The 24,889-nt window shown below is 37.7% G+C and overlaps 1 protein-coding gene across 7 annotated transcripts in view; it reads left to right on the plus strand.

The window, feature by feature from the left end:
* LOC116035989 (thrombospondin type-1 domain-containing protein 7A) overlaps positions 1 to 23,467 on the plus strand; it is a 156,269-nt gene extending 132,802 nt beyond the window's left edge. For 4 of the 7 annotated variants that reach the window (XM_036005915.1, XM_031279386.2, XM_036005917.1 and 1 more), the window contains 7 exons: positions 3,578 to 3,751; positions 6,203 to 6,301; positions 7,600 to 7,682; positions 8,669 to 8,882; positions 11,596 to 11,683; positions 11,867 to 12,146; positions 21,574 to 23,467. In XM_036005915.1, the coding sequence (XP_035861808.1) occupies positions 3,578 to 3,751; positions 6,203 to 6,301; positions 7,600 to 7,682; positions 8,669 to 8,882; positions 11,596 to 11,683; positions 11,867 to 12,011 (803 nt within the window). In that variant the 3' untranslated portion in view covers positions 12,012 to 12,146; positions 21,574 to 23,467. The remainder of the gene's footprint in view (positions 1 to 3,577; positions 3,752 to 6,202; positions 6,302 to 7,599; positions 7,683 to 8,668; positions 8,883 to 11,595; positions 11,684 to 11,866; positions 12,147 to 21,573) is intronic. The other 3 variants (XM_036005916.1, XM_036005920.1, XM_036005919.1) reach the window with 2 other exon arrangements.
* The last annotated feature ends 1,422 nt before the right edge of the window (positions 23,468 to 24,889 follow it).

Raw genomic sequence — 24,889 nt, forward strand, 5'->3', positions numbered from 1 at the left:
ACATGTTGCATAAAAGGCATTAAATAAGAAATAAAGCTTAAAAAAACACAACATTTAAAGAATAGAAGCAAAGTTCAAGTTGAAAGAATTTCAAGATTTAGGAGCAATTGATCGTTCACTAACACCTTAGTCGCTGTTTTTGCACCTTTTTTCGTTCTTGCACGGTTCACATGTATACAGTGGATCAAAGTGAAGTAAACAAAAATCTAAAACAAGACTGATGCCATGTGCCATTTGGTTGATGCCTCCACCCAAAGCTTGTTAGTGTGCCATGTGTGCACACATTTTCAGCATGGGTAGCCCCAGCAGGTAACAAACCCAATAACCTGGCGTGTCAGTGCACCATCAACCTGAACAGGATGACTTTTTTATTTCGGTGAGTGATTAGGTCTCGGCCTTGTCTTTATGCTGAGCTGGGCATCTGTTGTGATTTGCATGATATACGACCATGCAAAGCAAAAGCTGTAAAATATTATACAGTACTTTTTCTGCATAAAGTAAAAATCTGAAGTGTATCTAACTCTCCCTTTAGTTGAGTCTGTGTCACTGATTAATATAACTTAACAACTGTTCCAAATGACTGTAAATTCTTTATTTAGCTAAACAGCAGAGATGATCAAGGTTTAATTCCTAACTTTCTTTGTTCTTATAAGTATATTTTATCATATTTTAGCAAGACATCTCCCTGTTAATCTGATATGTTGATGCTATTTGGTGTTGATGCAGAATAAGCCTTTACATGTTTACATGCTGTCAGGATAACATACATTTCAACAGCACTATTTCCATCAGTATAACACAATAGTCAAGTCATACTTAATGAGAACGGAGGGGCATATACAATAGCAGTAGCAGTTTTGTGTATTTCATAGCCTGGGAACCAGACGAACTTGCGAGCTCATGTTTTAATTCTCTGACAGAGCAAATATTTTGCTACAGCGAGCATAAACCTAGCTTAAGAAAGAGCAGTGGGGTTGAGGCATTTTCGAAAACAACCAAGATGGCTGCAGCTGATGTCGAACTATTTGTTGAAGAACTATTTTCAAAATCTGATGGCAAAAACGGCAACACCTGTTCACAGACAAATTGATGCTACACCATCAGAGCTCGTCTGTTTAAATTTGTCCGTCACTCAGCGCTACGTCACGTCTCGTTGCTCTGATTGGTTGTAGGTCTATCCAATGGCACCCAGAGGCATTTTGGTCTACAGCCGTTAATACCAAAATGAACTGAGAGATTCTGGACTAACTTGCTTTTGCATGTGATCTTGGTGATGTCAGGCTACGTTCTGATAAAGTTATAATAACAACACTCAATAATAAGTAAAAGAGGGTATTTAGCAAAAGCAGCATTACCCCTGTGTCTACTAAAGCCAAAATATAAGGCAAATGTCATCAGAGTAGCCTATTTACCCCACCTTTATTGACAGGTCATGTCTCAGCTCTGCAGTGCAAAAGCACCACAATATCAGCTTAGCACCAAGGATGTCCACCCCCAACCCTTACTGAAAAAAGAGAGAGAAGGAATTCCACAGATGGGATTATCACTTGAAATATTGGGTCTGATGACTTATTGTCAGGTTTTAAGACGGAGGCTTGTCAGCTATGGGGTTTTATGTAGCTTTGCAGCGTATAGCAGAGCAGACAGACAGACAGGTGAGCTCTGCCCAACACCTGCTGGACTCTGTCCATCAGGTCTGAAGCTCCAGTTAGCTCCAGTTTCCCTGCCACAGCAACAGCGATGCTCTTCATATTCTCAACATGCACCCTCGACATGGTGCTGCACACAGAGAAGTAAACATCAGTATTTTCTTTGGGTAAATAGGGCAAATCTACAACATTTCAATAAGAAAAGATGGAAAATTGAACCCCCAATTTATGATTCAGCCTGATAAGAAGGGTGTTTTTTTCACAGTGCAGCTTAAATAAAAATCTGTTATTTTCCGTGTCAGCGGTCCCTGAAGGGAGAATTATTGTTACTTGCTTCTGCCAAAAGACAAAATACAAATGTGGAGTTCATTTCCAACGTGCTATGTGTCTATTTTGATTCATCATTGATCGTTCATCATTTAATCTCTCAAAAATATAGAAGAGAAAAACTTTTTCTTCTTTTTTTTTTTTAAACCCACGACTACCACGTCCAATGGTTTGCATGGCATGTGTTCCCACTGGCGGATTTCTCGTATTGGAGGACAAAAAAAATGTCCTCTTCTCATATGTCTTCTGGTCCCTGAGATGGAAAACATTGACAAACGCTGCCCTAGATAACAAATCAGTCCAACCCCTTTTGCCAAACTGCAGGAGCGCTAAAGTATCAAACAGCAATCAAAAGCACAGATTTTTGTGTAGGGACGTTCTGTGGTGTGATTTGGGAGGAAATTCAAGAGCTATTTGTACACACACACACACACATTAATGCACTGCCACCCTTGACCCATGTTCTATTTCCCCTGGTGTTTGATGAGCAGCAGTTGTTTTTTTTTACACCTCCTCCTCCTGAAACTCTTCAAAGCATCTCAACCATCATGATACGATATGGAAATACATATTCCGTAGCTCTGCTGCATCTCACCCAGATTACACCGTTCTCATCCATGAATGAGTAGGTAAAATATTGCTTTAGTACTGCCAAAGTTGAAGATCTGATTTCCACCAGGACACCTACACTAAAGCTGCAATGCAGATATTTTTGCATAAACAGCTCTTTACAAGTCAAATTAAAACTATGAAAATGAGTAAAAGGAGATACAACACGAGATTGGGGATACAAGTTAAATAAAAGATCTAATCTATTACAGTAAATCTAGATGTGAACTCTGAGATAATACTGATTCCGTCAGCTGAAGCTCCTCAGGAAAGTCTTTCTAAATAACCCTGTCACATTTTAGTCTTAAACTCTGGAGGATTCAGAAGGGCCACCCTGCCTGGGGATCTGAGGCTGCACACTGGCTCGCAGGAAATTAAAAGATTTGTGATATGGCTCAAAGCCAGACTGAGCAATTTTACAGGTCAGGCAGTTATTTAAAAAATTCCACACTGAGCAGGTGAAGAGATGCCAGGCTGATGTAGTCTAACTTGTAAAGATTTAATTTCTACCTGTTTTATTCAGGCCAAGCTGAATATATAAGTTTGGTTGTTGTACTACTAATTGATTGTCGATTGATTGTCAGACAGTTTAGGGTTTAAGGCTCACCCTCCATGTATTGTCTATTTTTGCAGCATCTTATTGATTTATTTATTCATATAATTAAAAACTAATTTATGTAGAGCAATTATGTTATTTAAGAATTGAATGTTGGTTTTTGTTTTGTAAATTACGAAATGTGTCATGATAACTTAACTTCTCCATATTGGGAGTGCTGTTGAATAGGGATGTAACTAATGATTATTTTTTATTACCTTTTTGATTAATCGCTTAATTGTTTAGTCTATAAAATGTAAGTGTGAGTCCAAGGTGGCATTTTCAAATGTCTTGTTTTGTCCAACCAACAGTCCAAAACCCAAACATAAGCAGTTTACAGTGAAATAAGAAACTGGAATATGTTGTTAAATTAAAGTGCTGTCTCTTTGCCCTGCAGGTGAATGCTACCTAATGGAGTGGTCAGACTGGAGCTCATGTGTGAGCGTGTGCATCAAGGGGGCCGACATGGACTTTGGTTCAGTTCAAGTTCGCTCACGAGCCGTGTTGGCCCAGGAGCCTGAAAACTTGCAGCTCTGTCCAGACCAGGCTTGGGAGTCTCAGCCCTGCACAGGTAAAACACTTTGAATAAGTATAAGCATATTTCAGTGCATGCAAATTAGCTTGCAGCTTTGATTCATTTTACTTTACCTACATATTCCTAATACCCATGATCATGGAGAAGTGAAGTCAGTCTCAGCTTGGGTGGAAGGCAGGGAAACACAATAAAGAGCTTGTTAGAGTGCTAACACAGAAAGACACTTACATTCAGGGTCATACCTGCAGGTTGTTTGGTCTTCTCTCCATCTAAACCTGCATGTTTGGACTGTGAAAGGAAACTGGAAGAAACCCACAGAGAGAACATGTTGAGTGGGGGATTGGGGGCTGAAATCAGATGAAGGTTTTTCTTCCTGCTAGGTGACAGTGCTAATCACAAAGCCACCAAACATGACTGAACAAAAACTAAAGCACTAACTACCTTCGTGACTTTGTTTTTCCCTCTGTACACTGGTTCAATTGGGGCTCTCCCAGATGGGATATCTTGAGTCAGATCTTTAAACGGAGGAAACCCCTTGCTCATTTACGGTTGTGATCTCTGCAGCTCCCCAGGCACGTTAATCACCCATTAGGTGCAGCGTGAGCTGTGAATCACCACCACCACCACCAAAGCTCAGCATGTACAGTAGGCAGCGGCTCATTCTGTAGAGCAGCCATCCCCCTCCTCCCTTTCCTCCCACTCTTCCTCTCCTCCCTCCCTGGCTAGTGTACACTGCCCCACAGCAGTTTTCACTAGCCTGACCTGGTTTCACAGCATCACTCGAGGCACGGTGGGGGGAGTGGCCCAGCAAGACCAGTAAAGGCGGAGGAGGAAGCGAGAGTGTAGGGAGGGGAAGAAGGAAGGTGGTGACGGAGAAAGGGAGGCTAGGGATGAAGGGAGGGAGATCAAATACAGTAGTTACATTAAAAATGAATTTTGTGGGGGCGCCTCTGTAGCCCAATGGTTATGGCACATACCACATAACTGGGGGATCTTTGTTGCATATCATACCGCTCTCTCTACTCACGTTTCCTGTCTCTCTCTATACTTTTTCACTATTCTTTTTTTTCTGCTCCACTGGTCATAAAGGTTTGTTTTGCCACACGCTAAGGAGGATAACAGTTATCTGTATCAGGGCTTTACTTGTCACACACATTCACATTTAACTAGTAGCCAATAGGACCAATATGTCTGTTCTTTGAAATAATGTGTGCAGTGTTATGAGTGATTGAACCACTGTTTTCCAAGAAAAAGAAAAGCAGACGCGGCAAATAAACAGGGCATGCATATATTTATTTAGTTAAGTTAGCTCAACTACAGTATATGCCTATGTGCATAATATAAATGATGTAGCTTAAATGAACATGATTGCATATGTGCAGTGGGTGCATAGGCTATAGGTGTGCTAGCCTAGCTTGTTAAAAAAAATTAGTTATTACTGTCACTGAAAAAACACTTAATATAATTAAGTGTTTTTTTAACTTTGTAGACAGAGAGGGGAAATGGATCAAACAGATAAGGGAAAAAGAAAAAAATGTAATACAAATTTTCTAGACCTGCTTGTGGTGCGAGCATGGCTAAAAAGTGAAATTCAATTTTAGCCCTCCTCCATTCATTTTTGTACAGTCCGCAACCAGCTAACGTGAATAGCAATTACTGTTTCCCCTCATTAGTGACCATGAATTTGTGATTTTAGAAAGGTAGAGCTAGCACCTTGCATGGCAGCTCCACCTCCATTGGTGTGTGAATGTGTGTGATGGGCACACTGTAAATCGTTAGTTAACATTAACATTAACATTCATTGTAAATGAATAGGCTTGACTACTGACATTATTTCTGCTTCCAAAACGGCTCTTCCTCTGGGAAATGTTTCAATAGTAGTAAAACTCCAATCTGCTGGTTAAAGATGATGGGAAGTTCCGGCTGAAGTGAGTGATTCAATGATAACTCAACACATTTCAGGAATGGCCTCAGCTGTACCAAAGCAGTAAAAGGGGAGGAAAAGTGAAGAACATAAAGGGTGAAGTTGTCTCAGCCGCAGACAAATCGTCACGTAAAACCTGCAGATAGAGCCGTGCCATCGTCTGGAGTGGTGATACTCTACCCAGGCCTGTGGAGAATAGATCTTTCCTTTGTCCAAGGTTAAATTGTTCATTTATGCTCGCCGAATGGGCTGGACTGATGATTGGTTACACAGGACTCCGTAGGGAAATATGGTCATTTACTGCACTGATGGAGATATTGATAAAGTCATAATAGCATTTATAGAAAGTCATTAAGCAAAAGCTCTTACTGAAGATTAAAACATTGAACTGGACCCTTCTGTGCATAAGACACACTGATAGTGATATTATATGACAGCAGCCTATTATACAACCATAACTTAGCAGCTGCTTTATTAATCCGTCACTCTTATGATTAATGGTCTTCACTGCAGGCTCCCACTGTACAGTCTATATAGATGTTTGTTTTTTATTTTGCTCTCAGGGGGCGAATGTTACGATTACAAATGGTTCAGCAACGTTCGTCTAAACTCCACTCACTCTACTATCTGGTGTCAGCGCTCAGATGGACTCAATGTCACCGGTAAGGAACTCTTGAGTCTCACAATGGAGCTTGCATTATAGGACATTAACACGTTTTTGGAGGCCTTGGGTCAGCTTACATTGTTAAGTGTACATGATGAGAAGAAAAACACTAATTTTCCCTGTATGCCATGAACTAGTGGTCAGACAAAATAAACCTGGTGCGTCTCAAGATGATTAACAAGATAGGAAAGCAACAAAAACATTTTTTTATATATATATACATTCTGCCTTACAAAATTAGGTTTAAATATACTTTGCTCCTAATGTTTGCCTTTATTTCTTGTGAATTACTGGATGATTTTACCTTTTTGGGTGGCACTAATGGTTATTTTCATCATTGAATGATCTTCTGATTATTTGAGAAGGGTCTAGCTGCATAGCTCCAGACTCGGACCCACCTCTGCCGTCAGACCCCTGGGGTCCCCAGCTTGAAGAAGGCAGTGAAGCCTAAAATTGTGTACGCCCAGTCTCGCCAGAGAGAGATTATTTTCTTAATTAATTGGTTTGGTCCCCAAATAGTGAAAAATGCCCATACCAACTTCCTAAAGCCCAAGTTGACCTATTCAGATAGCCAATACAAAAACCCCACGATATTCAGTTTAATATTATAAAAGACTAAACTAGCAGCTATTTACATTTGAGAGGATAGAACCAAAGATTTTTGGCCATTAAAAAAAAAAAAGTATTCAATTAGATTAAAGATTAATTCTCGTTGATCAACTAACCAACTAATTGTTTTAACTCAAAAAAGTATGAAAATAAAACAAAGAAACAAAGAAGAATATCAGTTTTTGTTGGTTGGTTGGTGGAAAGTGAGAAACTGAGATGTTGCAGGAACTCTACAGCTCAACAGTAAGTCTACATTAGTAAGTGGCAGTTTTATGTAGGAGCTAAAATTGACACATATGTCAAAACTATAAAACACTTCTAAAAAAACTAGGGACTAATTTCTATAAGAGGTGAAGGTGGTGGGGGGTGGCAGCATATATGGCTATTAATCTCTGCAATACTCACAAACACGCGGTTGCTAACTTGAAACAGTTTAAATTTGTGGCTTCATCAGCTATATTGACTTATAGATGCCGTATTTTACATTTAAGGAATGGATGAATGTACAGACTGTGTTAAAAACAAAATACAATGACACATTTTTAATATGAAAATGTCAGTTTTCTTACTTGAGGTGACGCGAGTACTCAACAACAAGAAGCAGAACATCCACCGGGACACACACAGATGATGTTCATTGTATTCCTTTAGAAACGTCATGTGATTCTATTGTCTTTTCACCCGTAGGAGGTTGTCCTGCTATGAACCCTCCAGTGGACAACAGCTCCTGTGACCCTCCCTGTCTCATGCCAAAGTCTTTCTGCAATGAGGTGAGCAGCTGGTTGTTCTCAAATCACCAGTTTTAACAAGTAAATAAAAAGAATGAAAAGGAAATCTTGTAAAGAAAAATGTGGTTTACAGACAAAGATGCACAATAAAAACAGGGTAAACAGAATAAAAACTATGAAAAGACGTTAACCTGAAAGCACAGGTCCTCTGGATGATTGGCAGTCTCTCTACTCCCTGTGACTCACAGCTGCCAGAATTGAATTTGAATTCAGCAGGGAAGGAAATGATGGCAGCATGGAGATGTAAAACCCAAATTCCCCATATTGTCACCCAATGCATCAGTGCTGCGTCGACATCAGTAAAATAAGTGTCCACAATAAACAGCAGCTGGTAGATCTCAAAGTTCATCCATTTTAATTGCGTTTATATATTTTCTTAAAACAAATTTGAACCTCACAATAAAGGCCGGTTATACACTGTACTTGTTGGTAGAGCAGACAGACTTAATAACCACAGAATAAGCAGGTCAGAATCAAATGATGAGAAGCTGGTTTAGGACTGTTTAGGCCACTGGTTCAATCTCCAGACCAGCATGATAAATCCACTCTCAGTTAGCAGTTTATGAGGTACACCGAGCTACAACTAATGCAGTCTAATACAACAGTCCTGCAATGAATCCTCCCTTAATGAAGGTTATATTGTTCCGTTTTTGTTGAAACACTTTAAGCGAGGTGTTGGTTCAACTTTATGGTCACTTTGGAGGCTGTAGTTTGTGGTGCTGTTAAACTGTGTTGAGTTATACTGACAGGTGATTCTAATATTTTGTCCACCCCATTTATATCAGACTAAATGACACACCTCTCTGTACAATTACTACGTAAACAGTCACAGGTCGGTGACCCTACCATACCAACGTCCAGGGCCTCTTTATTCCTCATTAGATTCATTCAATCCTATGCTGACATGCACCATCACTCCCTTGATGTACTGTACCTGGTGAAACATGATTCTGCGCTGCCCCCTGCAGGCTGGTATGTGCATGTGCGAGGAAGGATTCACAGAGGTGCTGTCACCCACTGGGCAGCTGGACCAGTGCGCCCCCATCCCGATCCTGGAGATCCCCACAGCGGGGGACAAGAAAGGGGATGTGAAGACCAGTCGTGCCATTAACCCCACCCAGCCCACCACCGTCCAGCCTGGACGCACTGGCCGGACCTGGTACCTGCAGCCCTACGGACCAGGTCAGACCACATGACCCACTTGACGATAAATCCAAATGAACGCTAGTTTTTACCAAACAACTTCTCTTCACAGTGCTCACAAAAATTACAAATATGAAAAAAATACATGAGACACATCCAGTCGTAAAGAATTGTGTTTTGTTGCTGTCAAGTGAAAACCTTTAATCCCTTAACTGTCATGTTTTGGGGAACTAATTCTGCCTTAATGTACCCTTCAGAGGCTCCTGTTTTCCAGTTGTCAAGCCATAATTAGAAAAACCACCACATAAATATGCTTCTGAGTCAGAAATGTGGAGGAAGTCAGAAGGGTACAGACGTGGTTAGTTTATATTTTGGGAAACGTTACTTTGACAGTATAATTAATCTTTTACAACAACAAAAAAGTAGTATTAAAACATATACAGCAATGATGACTGTAAATATGTCCTATATTGACTAGAAATGTGCAATTATTTGCACACAAATAGTCATCCTGCCAAGATAAATTTTAGTAAATAATCAATTCCAATAATTCCAAAGCTCCCACTTGCAACCATGACATGAAGGATTATTTGTATGTGCAAGTTTTAAGTCAGGAGCTTGTATTTAGAATATTTCCACTTGCACTACTTGATAAGAAAAACAAGGGCCTACTATGTCTTTTTAAGTTTATCTGAAGGGAAAAGGTTTTAGGGAGCCCAGCGTTTGCCGAATTTTCTCACCCTGCAGAGCACCATGTAATCCTTGAAGTGAAGTTAAGGCATAAAGCTGAAAGGTTTTCACATGGCAACAGCAGAATGTACTTTACTTTAAGTTTGTGTTCGGCAAACTTAGTGTCGACAGGGTCTGGTTAACATCAGGATTAACACATTTGTACTGGCATGAAATAAAACTGACACATTACAAACAAAAGATGCATCAAACATGCTTTCATGCTGTTCCAGTCTGCTCTGATGCATGTTTGAACCTTGTTTCCTACTCTGAACTGCTGGTACATTAACATTTGAGAACTGCATCTGCACACAGTGTTGTGACTGATGGTTCATGACAGCGACAGAAACATTTAGGATGCAAGAGTGCAGAACAGATTGAGTTAATGTCTGTCAGGAGCAAGAACTTTTACATTCACACACCATCACATTCAGTAACCCCTGTATCATTTATCTTCCAAATGTTTGCTAGTTTCTGCAGCACACTTCTTGCTATTATACTCCATTACAGTAAGATCTAAAACATGTTTTTGCCTTTTGAGAAAGATGAATAAAAAGGTAAGACTTATATAGTGTAATTTCATTGTATGAATCAGGTAACAATAAAATTAGGGCTGAACGATTAATTGCTTTTGCGATAATATCGCGATATGTTAAAACGCGATTTCCTAATCGCAAAGGCTGCGATTTGGTCACATGACTCGCGAGAGCAACTCAGTCTGCACTCCGCAGAGAAAGCATCAACTAGCACGCTAACGCTACGTCGTATCTTGAGCTGATTTCTGTCATTCAAACAACTCTGAGTTGTAGTTTAAAACTTTTACAGCCATTTTAATAAAATGAAGGATTTTATTCGGGCTTGAGTCTATACATGCAGTTAATGGATACAGGCACATAGAACTCAAGGCTCGGTTGGCAACGGTTAGCTCTGATTAGCGGTTAGCTCCGGTTAGCTCCGGTTAGCGGTTAGCTCCGTTATAAAGATATGAGTGGAGGAGCTGCCACTGAGAGGGGTAACAACCAGACTCTGATAAATGTCGTTCGGGGAGCTTTCACAGCAGCGTGGCCGCGGTGTTTCAACAGTTTTATTAGTACAGTTAATCCCACGGCAAGAACACCAGCAACTAGCTAACGTAACGATAGCCTCTCTGAACAAGTGCACACGGCAGCACGCAGCTTCACGAGGGGGAGGGGCTGGAGGCATCTCCTCTCTGTGCATTGTAAAAAAAAAAAAATACACTTATGTATGTGTGTGTGTGTGTGTGTGTGTGTGTATATATATAGATATATACTATATTTTTACTTATTTAACTGTCTAGTGTGTAATTGTGTGTTCATACTATAAATTATTATATTATTATTCTTTGTTGAATAATACAGAAGACAAAGAGCTTAAAAAAATAATCGAATATCGAATCGCAATCGCAATATTTGGGAAAAAAATCGCAATTAGATTATTTTCAAAAATCGTTCAGCCCTAAATAAAATACTGTTGTGTAATGGAAGAAAACAAGACAGCTGTGGTAACAACTGAGCATTTTAGAGAAAAGGAGAAACAAATTATTTATATAGTAAATACTGGGTACTTAAGGGATACAGTACTGGGGAAATTAAATTGTATATGTCTATACTGAAGCAAAGTACTACAGCACAAGTACCTCAAAATTGTACTTAAGTGCAGTGCATGAGTAAATGTACTTTGTTACACACCACCACTGGTACCTAGTATTTACACAAATAAAAACCTTTTCCTTTTCTCTAAAATGCCCAGTTACTTCACTGTACCTACATTTAAACACCAGCAGGAACCAGTAAGTATTTTATTGGTACTTGATTCATACAATAGAATTACACTGTAAATTGCAGGCTGTATTATTATTATTATTATTATTATTATTATAACATGTTACTGGAAACAAAGAACCAGCAATGTGTTTTCTGAAGCTTTCACACAGAACTAATTGTTGCAGCTTTTAATGGCTGTAAGTGTAAACAGACAAACTGACGAGCCTCCTCCTCCACAGATGGGAAGCTGAAGATGTGGGTGTATGGTGTAGCAGCCGGAGCCTTTGTGCTCCTCATATTCATAGTGTCTATGATATACCTAGCTTGGTGAGTTGACAAGTTTAATTTGCCCTATTTATCATTATCCTTATTCATGAAACCAAACCCATTTTCACCCGCTTTGAGTTAAAGCCCCTTCTCCCTGTCGTCCAGCCACCCTCACATCACCGTTTTTGTTTTTGTTTTATTTCCTTTTTGCTTCCTTCATGCCATCCTCTTGTGTGAGAGCAGCAGCTACTGTGCCAAGGTGCATCGCTCTCTTAAGGCCCAAGAGTCTGACGCCAATGGGACGGCGGTCTGGATGGGCCAAAATGCACATGAGATGATTTACACCTGTCCCGATTGCCAAGAGCTGGCTCAAAGCAGCAGCAGCTAATGAGGATGTGGAGGGCTTACCCCCCCTCAACACACCCTCCAGAATAAGTACCTGCAGTCCTTGACCTTTCCCTGAGACCGCTCTCTAAAGTGTCACACGTCCTGCCTGACTAGCTGAGTGAAGGTGCTGGCGCAGGTGAGGACTAACCATCCAGGAATATTGTAGTCTGTGTAGATTTTGTAGAACAAATAGGTGGTGTTAACCTGCTGATTATTTACCTTCTGTTTATTCCTGCTTTTAAAAGTGACCCATATCTGATTTTTTTTTATTATATTATTGGTGCAAAAACAAAACAGTATTGACTTCACAGATACAGCAATGATAGCAACAGTGAAAGACAGACCAGTCAAATTACAAAACATAATATTTAAAGTGCCCATATTATGGGCACTTTTTATTTGGGGTGTTATGTTGTGTCTCTGGTGCTTCCACACACATACAAACTTTGAAAAAAATCCATCCATGCTGTTTAGAGTGAGATACAGTTTCTGAATGTGTCCTGCCTTCAGTCTCTGGGTGAGCTGTTCAAAATCGGCACGGCTTGTGACGTCACAAGCCGAAACGAGCAGGCTAACCGCAACCATTAGCTCGTAGCGTTAGCATGCTAACGCTAGCATGCTACCTCGTTCTCAATAGCAAAGCACTGCTACAACACACACAAGTTCACCATAATCTACAAAAGAACTACTTACATGTGCGCCCTCATTTAGAAGTCTCCCAGCTAATCCTGCCTTGTAACTGACCAAAGTTGTAGAAACAGCCTTCCTTTTACTGTCTATGGAGCTAGCTAGCTGACATGATCTACATCTGAGCTACTGGGCATGTGCAGTGCAATCAAAGATAGTACAGAAGAAGAAGAAGAAAAGAGGTCTCACTCTGTAGCTAAAACAGAGACCAGGTGAAAAGAGGAGCTGCAGCAGTGAGAGAGAGCACTGCAGTACAAAACATATATGGTGTTTTTTGAAAATTAAACATGTAAACCTATTCTGGTACAACCTTAAAATACAATTATGAACCTGAAAATGAGCATAATATGGCTGCTTTAATGAAACATAATAACCATAACATCATGCAATTACTGTAATTTAAATTAGTGTACTGACCACGTGTTTTGGGGGAAATCGGTTAAATATGGCACGCATGTTTACGTGATTGATTGTGTGTGTAGAAAAATAGGTAATAATAAGGAAAGAATGAAAATTAAATAAATATCTGAATCGTTTGATATTTAAAAATGTTAGCAGTCGTATGGGGGTCCCATATCTGATTAATGTGTTGAACTCTTTGATCCATGCTTAAAACAACCCACACGTACACAAATCGCTGTTGTAGAAGTAAGCCCATGCAGGTCACACAGCCAAATTATCATCATGATTGACTGCAAACTAAGTATGAATAACAATTACTCTCTTTAGTATATTTGCAGATGTGCAACAATACTTTCTGAGTACTTACCTGAGTGGTGGAGGAAGTATGTAGTCTTATGTCTGTACATTAAATATGCAGTTGTTGCCAGGAGCTTAGCCTAGCATCAAAACTAAAAGCAGGAGGAAAAAGCTAGCCTGTGCCTGTCCAAAGTTAAAAAATACAACTGCACACACACTAACACAAGTTAGCTAATTCACACATAAATATCCTGTTTGTTAAATCTGTACAGTACAAAACCTTCCTGCTTCCAGTCTTTATGCTAAGCTAATTGTCTCCTGGCTGTAGCTTCATACGTATTTAGCATAAAAACATGATAGTGATATCAGTATTCTCATGTAACTCAGCAAGTAAGCGTATTCCCCAAAATGTGAAACACAATAGCAAAATACAGCATTACAGGCATTCAGTTTGTACTTAAAGCTTTAGTGTGTAACTTTTTGATATTAATAAACAGCCGTTACATTTAAGCCATTGCCAAATGAGTTGCTACAAAGCTCCACACAACTCTCTCTGTATTTCTCAGTATGACTATGTTCAGAAGATTGTGTCGTCCGACGACTTTTGCCTAATCCTCCATGTCCTCCTTGGCTACTAGCAACTGCATCGAGGAAGGGTGCGCGTGCGCGATCACGGAAAGCTTGTATCATGTGGACGCGCCAACAGTGTTGTTGTCATTACTTAGAATTCCTCATGGGGGCGACAGAAACTATGCACTATAGCTTTAAGTAACTTTACATATCAATAGTAAAAGTATTCATTATACAGTGTTATTATGGATACATTTTATGTTATCACATTAATATACCTTAAAAAGTAAGCAACATTTTTATGTTGCTGTACTTTATATACAGTTGGTTACTTAAAGTTTATAAACTGTTCAATTTATAAAGACTGCTATTAAAACGGGTACCTTAAAGCACATCTCACATCCAGACAGGACACATTAAAACACAGTTACATACATAAAAACACAATACACAATAGAAGCTATATAAAAGAAGCACCAGGTAGTTTGTTTCTTCACTTATTTCTTTATTTAATTAGTTACATATAATTTAGGTAAAGTTTAGTTTAACCTACAAATTAGATACATTTAGATAAAAGTATTTAGATGAAAAGTCCAACTGAAAAATAACCAATTTTTCACATATTTATATCTACATATGAATGTGGTCTGAAAACATCCTTTAGAGTTCCCTGCTTAAACCTTATGAAACATCTTATAACTCATATTTGTCTTATTGGCAAAACAATCAGTATTGGGTCCCTTTAATCAGAAGGTGTAAACAGAAACTATTAGCATATTAGCATAGCATAATATCTCTTGGTAACACCAGTGGTGGAAGAAATACTCACAATTAGTACTATATTACTGCATAATATAAACGCATATCAAATATGTTTTATATGTAAAAAGTAACTAGTAAGTATAAGTTAGGAAGAAAACGTAGTGGAGTAGAATATAAACTAGCATAAAATGGAAAAACTCAAGTAAAAGAATATCAAAATAGTTAGTTACATTCCACCACCAGGTAATACTTAATGTCATCAGGAGCATCAGCCTGTGGAAACTAACTACAACAACATCACATTGTTTATTTATACAAGGATGTAATGACACAGTGTCGGTCCAAACATACATCCTGTCATATCCTCTTGGGTATGCCAATGTGTTTGTGTAGTTGTGTTAAACAACTTCCCATTGGTAAAAAGAAAGTGATATAGATTTGTTAAAGCTGTAGTAGAAATTGCAGATCTCCTAAATCTACAAACAGCAGATTCATAGACATGAATGAAGATAAAGTAGATGGATATTCCTGCGGGGACTTGTTTCTGTATCACAAATCAGATTTAAATCTACAGGCACTGAAGTCTCTCTGTCTCTCTGTGTCTCTCTCTCTCTCTCTCTCTCTCTCTCTCTCTCTCTCTCTCTCTCCCCCCCCCCTCTCCCTCTCATGATGTCACTCTGCCCTCTTGTGGCTAAAAGAGGATGTAGGGCAACACATTCCCTTTATATCCCTCCCATTTCATTTCCTGCAAAATCAAGAGCTCATTATCCTTTGTACACATTTAACATATTGGTGTTATTTATCTGTATTCAGCTTTGAACAGCTGTGTATACAATTTACTTAGACCTACACTTTAGACTTATCTTTGTAGGAATACTCATAGCTGAAACTATAAGTTTCTATAAGTTTCTGAAACTATAAGTTCAGCTATTAAGCAAGAGTATTTTGGCATTTTGGACTGTTGGTCAGACACTGACTTTTTTCAATGTACTATACTATGACTTTTTTATGACTTTTTTCGACATACTATACTATGACTTGTATACTATTTAAGCAAGAGTATTTTGGCGTTTTGGCCTGTTCAGACACAGCAAGCTGCATTGTATGTTTAATCGAGAAAAGAATATCTGCAAATTCTTCGATAAGGAAAACAATCATTAGCTGCAGCCCCAGGGGTATTTCAGTCAGTATTTGTGAACATGAATAACTTTTACAAAGCCACAGAGAAAGAAGCCATGATGATTTTTGTGGCAGCAATATTTTTTGCTATTTGTCTGAATGTTTGCTGATGTCTCGTGTTGTGTGATTTTGTCAGCTCTTTATCACAGAAACTATTTAGAGAAAATTCCCACGGGTGATTGTCAACTAACTTTCCAAAAAAAAATTTTGAAGCATCGAATACAGTACATCACGTCTTTGAACTAAGTTTGGGAAAAAGTTTTTCATGTTAAGAAGTACTAATTGGACTGTCCTGCACCAATAAGTAGCTGAAACTTTAGATACAACATTGGAATAATTACAATTTGATAATACAAAAGCGAGCACAAGTAAGTATTAGCTTTACTGTCTTTACAGCCATTCTCTAGAACAGTGGTTCTCAACCTTTATGAGTCGCGACTCCCCAGAATAATAAGGTTGGTGTTCGCGACCCCCCGAATCCCCCTGGAGAGTTGCAAACCGGTGTAAACAGCTGTTTCTAAACGCCTCCCCCAGCTGATTTTGAGTAATTTTTGTGAATGCTCTGATTAATACATGTAAACAAATAATGCTTTGCTTTAATGACCCTCCTGATGACTTTTGTGACTTTTTTCGACATACTATACCAGAGGTGGCGAACCTGTGGCTCTTGAGCCGTATGCGGCTCTTTGCCTGCTCCTGTGAGGCTCTTACTGTGTGGCTGGGGGCTGTGTCATTGGTTGATGGTTGTTTTTAACTTTTCTGAAACATACAGTATTTCAGACACATTTGAATGCATCTGCCAATACATTTGCCAATTATTTTAAAATGGAAAATAATGCAGCAGAGTTTTGAGGACAGATTCTGCAACCTGAGGAAAAACAGCGGCCACAGATCACCTTCCTTGTTAACCCTTTCACTGCTGAATCCGATTGAAAGCCCCTTTAGTGACAGATGAGTGAGAGAGTTGCTTCGAGTGGCCACAACCGAGTTCAAGCAAGACCTGAAAATGATTGTGGATAACAAAGACTGTCAGGTTTCCCACTGAGTCAATCTAAGTGAGAAAAAAAAACTATGAAAACTGCTATGTATTATGACCGTCATTAGATCTGGAAGACACTGTTGCTGTTGTAGTGTGGACGTGCATGTGTTGTGTGGCTTTTTGCTATGGTGCGTTTTTTTTTTTGTGGCTCTTTATACCTAACTGGTTGGCCACCCCTGTACTATACTATGACTTTTTTATGACCTTTTTCCGACATACAATACTATGACTTTTTATGACATACAATGACTTTTTTTCGATGTGAAATACTAAGACTTTGTTATGACCTTTTTTCGTCATACTGAACTATGACTTTTTTCGACAGGCTATACTTTTACTTTTTTGTGCCATTTTTCGACATACTATACTATGATTTTTTTCGGCACTATGACTTTTAATGACATACTATACTATGACTTTTTTCGACATGCTATACTATGACTTTTTCATACTATACTGATTTTTTAAAAACATATTACTATATACTATAACTTTTTTATTCCATGTCATGTTTTCAAGAAGTCTAGGGGATTTATTAACAATCAAAACTAAACCAGGGAAAAAGAATCAAGAAAAATAGAGTACATTCATGAACAAGGAATTTATTATCAAATTATACAATTTAAACAAACAACTGAACATTGTCTTGAAATATGAAATCAAACACATAACACACTGAGCAACACAAACACTGCCGTCAAGACGGAGTATGTTTGCCGAGCATGGCACATCCTAGCATCATGCTAGTAACAGATGCAGACCATCTGCCACGCAGACTAACATCGGGGTAATGGCCCACTGGCCTTGTCCGTAGCTCTCTCCAGCTTCTTCATCCTTCAGGCCCTAATGAGTGAAAACATCTGCATTCAACCACAGACTGCAGCACCTTGAGAGACTTATGACATTTGTCATGAGATACTATGATTATGTTCATGACTTTTATGGCATACTATAGTATGTCCTAAAAATGTCATATTTTGAATACTCTACGGGCAGGGTTCAAATAGACTATGAGCCGGCACCTTATTACCACACCAAGCACCCTTCACACTGAAATAATTCTCTGAGCGCAGGGCTCCAGACTAACTTTTTTTTACTAGGAGCACTGTAGCCCCTAACTAAAACATTTTAGGGGCAGAAAATGTAGGGGCGCAGAACTTAAATCGACCTGCAACACAATTTTTCACATTTCCCCCATGTTAACTGTTTTACTGATAAATGCTTTGGTAATAAATACAGAAACTACAATGTGCTGTTTTAGTTTAGTTCACAGTCACATTTTAATTGAATGGTGCTTACAAATGCACATTCAGAAATGTAAACAAAGTATTATTATTGTCAGTGTACTGTATTATTGCGTCATACAGGCTCTCCCTCTCTCCTCTCTGTCTCTTTTTTTGTTTACACTGAAATAATCATATCTAAGGTGTTTAAACTTCCATGGAATGGGGAGTATCTAACACCCAGTGTGGGAAATATTGAGTAATGAGAGCCAGAGAGAGAGGAGCTCACAACACTCACACAAGCACTATTTGTTTTTTACGAGGTAAATGGTTATTTTAGCCTCGTGTATTTTTTTTTTCATAGAAGCGGTCTCCGCTCTCTGCCATCACATTTTTACCTTCGTCTCCTTACAGTACCTTGACCAGCTGAATTCTCGCAGCCAGTCTTCCCGAAAATGGTGGGTTTGGGCCGTTTTCGCCACACAAACCTCTGACTCTGAATCATCATCCGACTGACACTGTAGACTCTGGCACTAGCACACTAGCCGCACGAGTCAATAGTTTGCTTGCTCATTGTTCAGATGCACGTAGGTTGTGATATCTGTCTCCTTCCCACAGACGTTTACGCACGCTCGATATCCTTCTCACACTCATTGGCCTGCCGCAGATTCCAGATTAATTGATCCGCCCCTTCCACATTTAACGTGTAAAAAAAAAAAAAGCATTTTAGCATATTCAACTCTTTAAAGTTCACTAGCCCTCAATGGGGTAAAAGTAACTACAACTTGTCAAGGATTGAATCCCCAACCTCAGACTTTCCAAGCAGACTTCTAACAGCCGGAGCGATAGCATTCATACAAAACGTATCTCATTGATGTATACCATAAAAATATCATTAAAAAGGTTTAGCATGCTATGAAAAATGTAAATATAAAAATAAACCTATTCCAAACAAACTCTGAAATAACAAAACGTGAATTACTTGCTGTCACTTAACAATACCTGTCGTAGTGTCTGTTTGCAATGTGTCTTTTATGGCTCTATTGTAAATAAGCGAAATGGAAAAGATTTTATTAATTTATTCATTAAGCCTATAAACGTCTACGTGACGTAGGCTATGTAGAAAATGCAGCGCTTTCAGTGGACTTTATAATGCTTACGGCAACAGTCAAGTTGCTGAAAGTGTTTCCGGTGTGGACAAGCTATTTAGGAAAAGTCATAGTATAGTATGTCAGAAAAAGTCATAGTTTAGTATGTCGAAAAAAAGTCTTAGTATAGTATGTCGAAAAAAGTCATAGTATGTCATAAAAATATCATAGTATAGTATGTCATAAAAATATCATAGTATAGTATGTCATAAAAATATCATAGTATAGTATGTCATAAAAATATCATAGTATGTCATAAAAATATAATAGAGTATTTCGAAAAAAGTCAATATAGTAGGTCGAAATATTTCAAAAATAGTCATGGTATAGCATGAAGACAAAAGTCATAAAAATGTCAAAAATAGTCGGTATAGTATGTTGAAAAAAGTCATAGTACAGCATGTCGAAAAAGATTATAAAAAATTCATAGTATAGTATGTAAAAAAAAAAAAGTCATAGTATAGTATGTCGAAAAAAGTCATAGTATAGCATATCGAAAAAAGTCATAGTATAGCATGTCGTAAAAAGTCATAAAAAAGTCACAGTATAGTATGTCGCAAAAAGTCATAGCATGTCATAAAAATATAGTATTTCGAAAAAAGTAAAAATAGAAAAATTTCAAATTTCAAAAATAGTCATGGTATAGCATGTAGACAAAAGTCGATAGTATGTCATAAAAAATGTCAAAAATAGTCAGTATAGCATGTCATGAAATAAAAAAAAAAATCAATAGTATATTATGTCATAAAAATGTAAAAAAAAAAGTCATAGTATAGTATGTCGAAAAAAGTCATAGTCTAGTGTGTCGAAAAAAAAGTCAGTCTAGTGTGTCGAAAAAAAAGTCATAGTATAGTATTTCAAAAAACGTCACGGTATAGTATGTTGAAAAAAAGTCATGGTATAGCATGTCAAAAAAGATTATAAAGAAGTCATAGTATAGTATGTCGTAAAAAGCCATAGTATAGGCCTAGTATGTCCTAAAAAGTCATAGTATGGCATGTCGAAAAAAGTCATAGTATATATAGCATTTCGGAAAAAAGAAATAGTATAGTATGTCGAAAAAAGTCACAAAAAAGTCATAGTATAGTATGTCGAAAAGTCATAGTATAGTATGTTGAAAAAAAGTCAGAAAAGTCTTAGTATAGTATGTCGAAAAAAGTCATAGTATGTCATAAAAATATAATATAGTATTTCGAAAAAAGTCAGTATAGTATGTCATAAAAATGTATATAATAGTCAGTATAGTATGTCATGAAATAAAAATTAAAAAATCGATAGTATATTATGTCATAATATGTCGAAAAAAGTCATAGTATATAGTATGTCGTAAAAAGTCATAGTACGTATAGCATGTCAGAAAAAAGTCATAGTATAGTATGTCGAAAAAAGTCATAGTATGTCATAAAAATATAGTGTAGTGTGGCATAAAAATATAATATAGTATTTCGAAAAAAGTCAGTAAGTATGTCATAAAAATGTCAAAAAAAAAGTCATAGTATAGTATGTCAGAAAAAGTAATGGTATAGTATGTCGAAAAAAGTCATAGAATAAAATATAATGCATGCATGCAGGGACTGCACAAAATGTTTGAGGGCCGCTATTGCCCCGAGGGCTGCACTTTGAGAAACTACAGTATGGTCTAGAGGATATAATATACATGAGAATGAGAATGTCTTACAACATACACTATTAATTTGAGATGAGAAGTGATTTTAAGGCAGTACAGACAGCTCAGAGAACACAAAGGTAGAAATTCTTTTTTAGCTTTTTTTTTCTTGGAGGCATACTAGCATGAGTTTGCATGCAAATTAACCTACTAATAATCTTTTTAATGCTTTTAGATCTAAATGTAAGTGTCCTTTTCCATGAAAACAAACTGTTTGTCTGAAAACTGTCAACCAGTTGCATGGTTAATATAGATCCGTTTAAATCCTTTTCTCCCATAAATAGTTACCATGGTTAACAGAGAAACTGACATTGTCTGAGGAGTGTAGAATAGTTTTAGCTCTCATACAGTCCTCCACTGTATGAGAGGTAAAAACTTTTCAACACTGGTCAGGAAATGTCAGTATCTCTATTAACTATGTTAACTATTAAAAAAACTACAAATACAGTGAGAGTATGACAGACAACTTTCTAGACTGATCTATATTATCTATACTAGTTCAGCTACTGTAACTACATTATAATTGTGGTAGTTTATACTGCAGTTGTTTCAAATGCCGCTCTTTGACTCGTTTTAATCTCTCCACACAGCAAAAAGCCAAAGAGACCTCAGAGACAGAGGCAACAAAACAACCGACTAAAACCTCTGACTCTCGCCTACGACGGGGACACGGACATGTAGTCCTCCGGGAGACGCTTCACCGAGCACTTCACCTGTCATAGAGACCCACTTCATCACGCCATTACAGTGAGGGATACGGATGTTTGCAGCGTGAATGGACACGTCACAGAGCGGAGAAATTACAGAAAATCCTCTTAGCAGAGACACTGGTGGAGTTTAACCATGTCAAGTAGAACTCCATTCACTCCCTTCTTTTGAAAAAAAAAATGTTTTTAAGTATTTTCTTTTGCAAGAGCCTTCGTGACTTCCGCCATGATCAATGAAATGCCTTTTTTTTTTTGCCCCCTACACATCCATATTACGCTAAAGAAAAGATTCAGATACAGGAGAGTCTGGTGCAGAAGACAGACCCAGCTCTCAGTCTGCCTCTGAGCATGGCAGCACAAGCTCCAACTCTTCCCCCGCGCTTTTCCGCTTGTCCCTAAAAAATGCTGAGTAGCTCGAGGCTTAGGATGCTCTGACGGTTCGTATGTTGCCAAAAGTCACCGCAGGGAAGAGGAGGAGGGAGAGGAAAATCTCCATAAAGAGGTTTGGATTCCTTTTTCTCAATCCTCAAACTGGGTTTTGACTCAAATCTCTCTTACAGTCGTGAACAAAAGTGAGGCATATTTTCTCTTCTTTTTTTGCTTGATTTAGAGGCACACAGGCCTGTGTTTGTGGGATAAACAGATCTGTACGATGCTGATGGAGGAGTAGTCTGCAATCAGTTGTTCATGGAAACTACTGGCTGCCTGCCTCCACCCTTTCGTTGTTTCAGGCTCTACATTGCACTATATTAGTGCAGCATGATATGCATATGTGACTTCTACCTTCTATTGCCATAAAACACTGCCTCTCCCACAGACAAAACTATAAAGCAGAGGAACAGCTACCGGAACGCGGAAACATTCAAAGGAAAACGACGGCAACAGGAAAAGATGCTTAGATGTGTCACATCCTACAAAACTGATGTGACTCTCAAGTAAATATATGTATAGATTTTATTTCTCACAACAGATTTTTTTGGTTGTAGTAAAGTACCTTTTGTGGTTTGTAGATTTCGTCTGGTGTTATCACTTTTATTTCTGCCCAGATGCATTTAAAGATTTAACTATAATATCAACAGGTGACATCTTTTAATTAATCACCTGCTTTATAATTCTTTTTAACCATAAAAATTCAGATTCAATTCAAATTATTAACTTTTTTACCTACAGTGCTACATTGTGGGAAAGCATTTAAAGTGATTAAAGAAAAGAAAGAACAATAAATGTAAACCATTCATGTCATGCAAATGTCATTTCTGCCTTACTGACGATAACTGAATACTAACAGTCCTGTAATACAGTTTTTATTACTTGAATGGGGCACATTATACGCTACACTAAATGTAGACATAAAGAAGACTAACATTTCTTTTGAGGTCACGTTTGCAAGGCATACTTCAGAGTTTTTAAACTTTTTCATGTAGTAATCCGTATCATAGGAGCTCTATCGTTTTTCAGTCACTACATGAGGTGAAACATAGTTAAAAAAAAAAACAATCTGTACAAAGAAATTATACAACATGTTAATAATAACAATAACAATAATAATAAGAACACGCTTCTGAGTTCAACGTAAAAGCAAACTGGTGTGGACAATGTTTACTTTTTTGTTGTGGGATTTGTAAATAACAGGGATTTTTTTATTTTTTTGGAAAAAAAAATATTACAGTATGTGTACATTTATTTTGTATTGCACAGAAAATGTTTAGTTTGAATATTGCAAAGTGTGTGTGTGATATTGCTGATTGTTGTAATCATGATGCAAGTTGTATGCTATAAAAAAAAAAAAAAAAACAGAAAGAAAAAAAGACGAAAAAGGCTCAGCCGTTTTGTACAGGTTGTTTATATGTATGGGACAAATTACTGAAAATAAACAAGGACACGGATGTAAACACACAAAGAAAGTTATGGAGCCATTTTGTTATATGTTCGCAAGAGAGCAGAACCCCTTAATAAAAATGTTTAAAATTGGCATTAAAAGATAAGGCTGGTGTTTTCTTACATATTTTGTTCATTGTCAACAAATCTCATGATACTCAGACAGCAACAATGTGTCAGTCCGTCTCTTGATTACAGCCTGACGGATACTGGATTTATGAGGCTGATACTATTAATTAAGAGTTTAAAAAATGGAATCAATATATATTGGCTAATAGTAATTATTTTAAACATAAACACAAAGCATTAAGTAGTCCGGCTGAAAATGCTGGGATAAAGGCTGACATCTCCTTCCACTACCTATTTTGAAAGGGCACTGTTGCTGCATCCGGGGCTTAGCGCCGCTCAGGACGGTTGTGATTGATTTAAAGAAATACAAACAAGCCAGAGCTATCCCAGATTTGAGTGTAGCCAGACCATACTCCAGTGTTGACACAGTGCTTTGGAGATCTGGAGCTCTGGCAATGCAAGACTAACCATCAACAAAACAATCTTTTTTTTTTTAAAGAATTGTGACCAAAATGGTGAGACACAATTAAAAATAAACTTGTAAGTGCTCTCTGGTGGATAAACTATCTAATGGTGACACGCTTTCTGCCATAAGTTACATTTAATCTAATTTGGCATTTCTGTACTGCAGTTTTTTTTACTAATCGGCTGGCATATACATTGATTTATCTCTCTATACTTTCCAACTTCCCTAGCCTGTCTGTGGCTCTTAAGTCCAGTTACTCCTTCTGAAGACATTATTCTCAGAAATATATTTGAAATTTGAATTTCTTTTCTTTTAAAGGCTCATTCATTTCCTAAAACAGCAGGGTGCTAGTTTTTTTTTTTTTTTTTTTTTTTTTACAAATATTATATAAACAGGACTAAATTTGTTGGGGACTATTTTGTGTATTAATCTACACATTAAGTGCTCTAGTAAGTATTGGAGCTCTACGGCACAGAATATATATATATAGAATAATATATTGAAGGCTTTGGCTACACAGATTTGTTAGTATGATTAATTAATTGTCTTTTCATGGGATTTGTTGACAATAAGAAAAATAAAGAATATCACCAGAAGTATCCTTTTAGGTTGAAAGACATGAAATAAGTCACTTAAAGAAGTAAACAAGTAAATACGAGCCAAAATCATCAAATGTGAGTCCCTAAACATAGCTCAGTCTGCTCTTACAGTAACAGGGTTTTAACTAGTTCATTAAAAGGTGTATTTAAGCAGCCTGTCCACTAAGTTTACAAATTAACAATAACT

The sequence above is a fragment of the Sander lucioperca genome, chromosome 10 (genome assembly GCF_008315115.2).
Source record: "Sander lucioperca isolate FBNREF2018 chromosome 10, SLUC_FBN_1.2, whole genome shotgun sequence".
NCBI lineage: Eukaryota > Metazoa > Chordata > Actinopteri > Perciformes > Percidae > Sander > Sander lucioperca.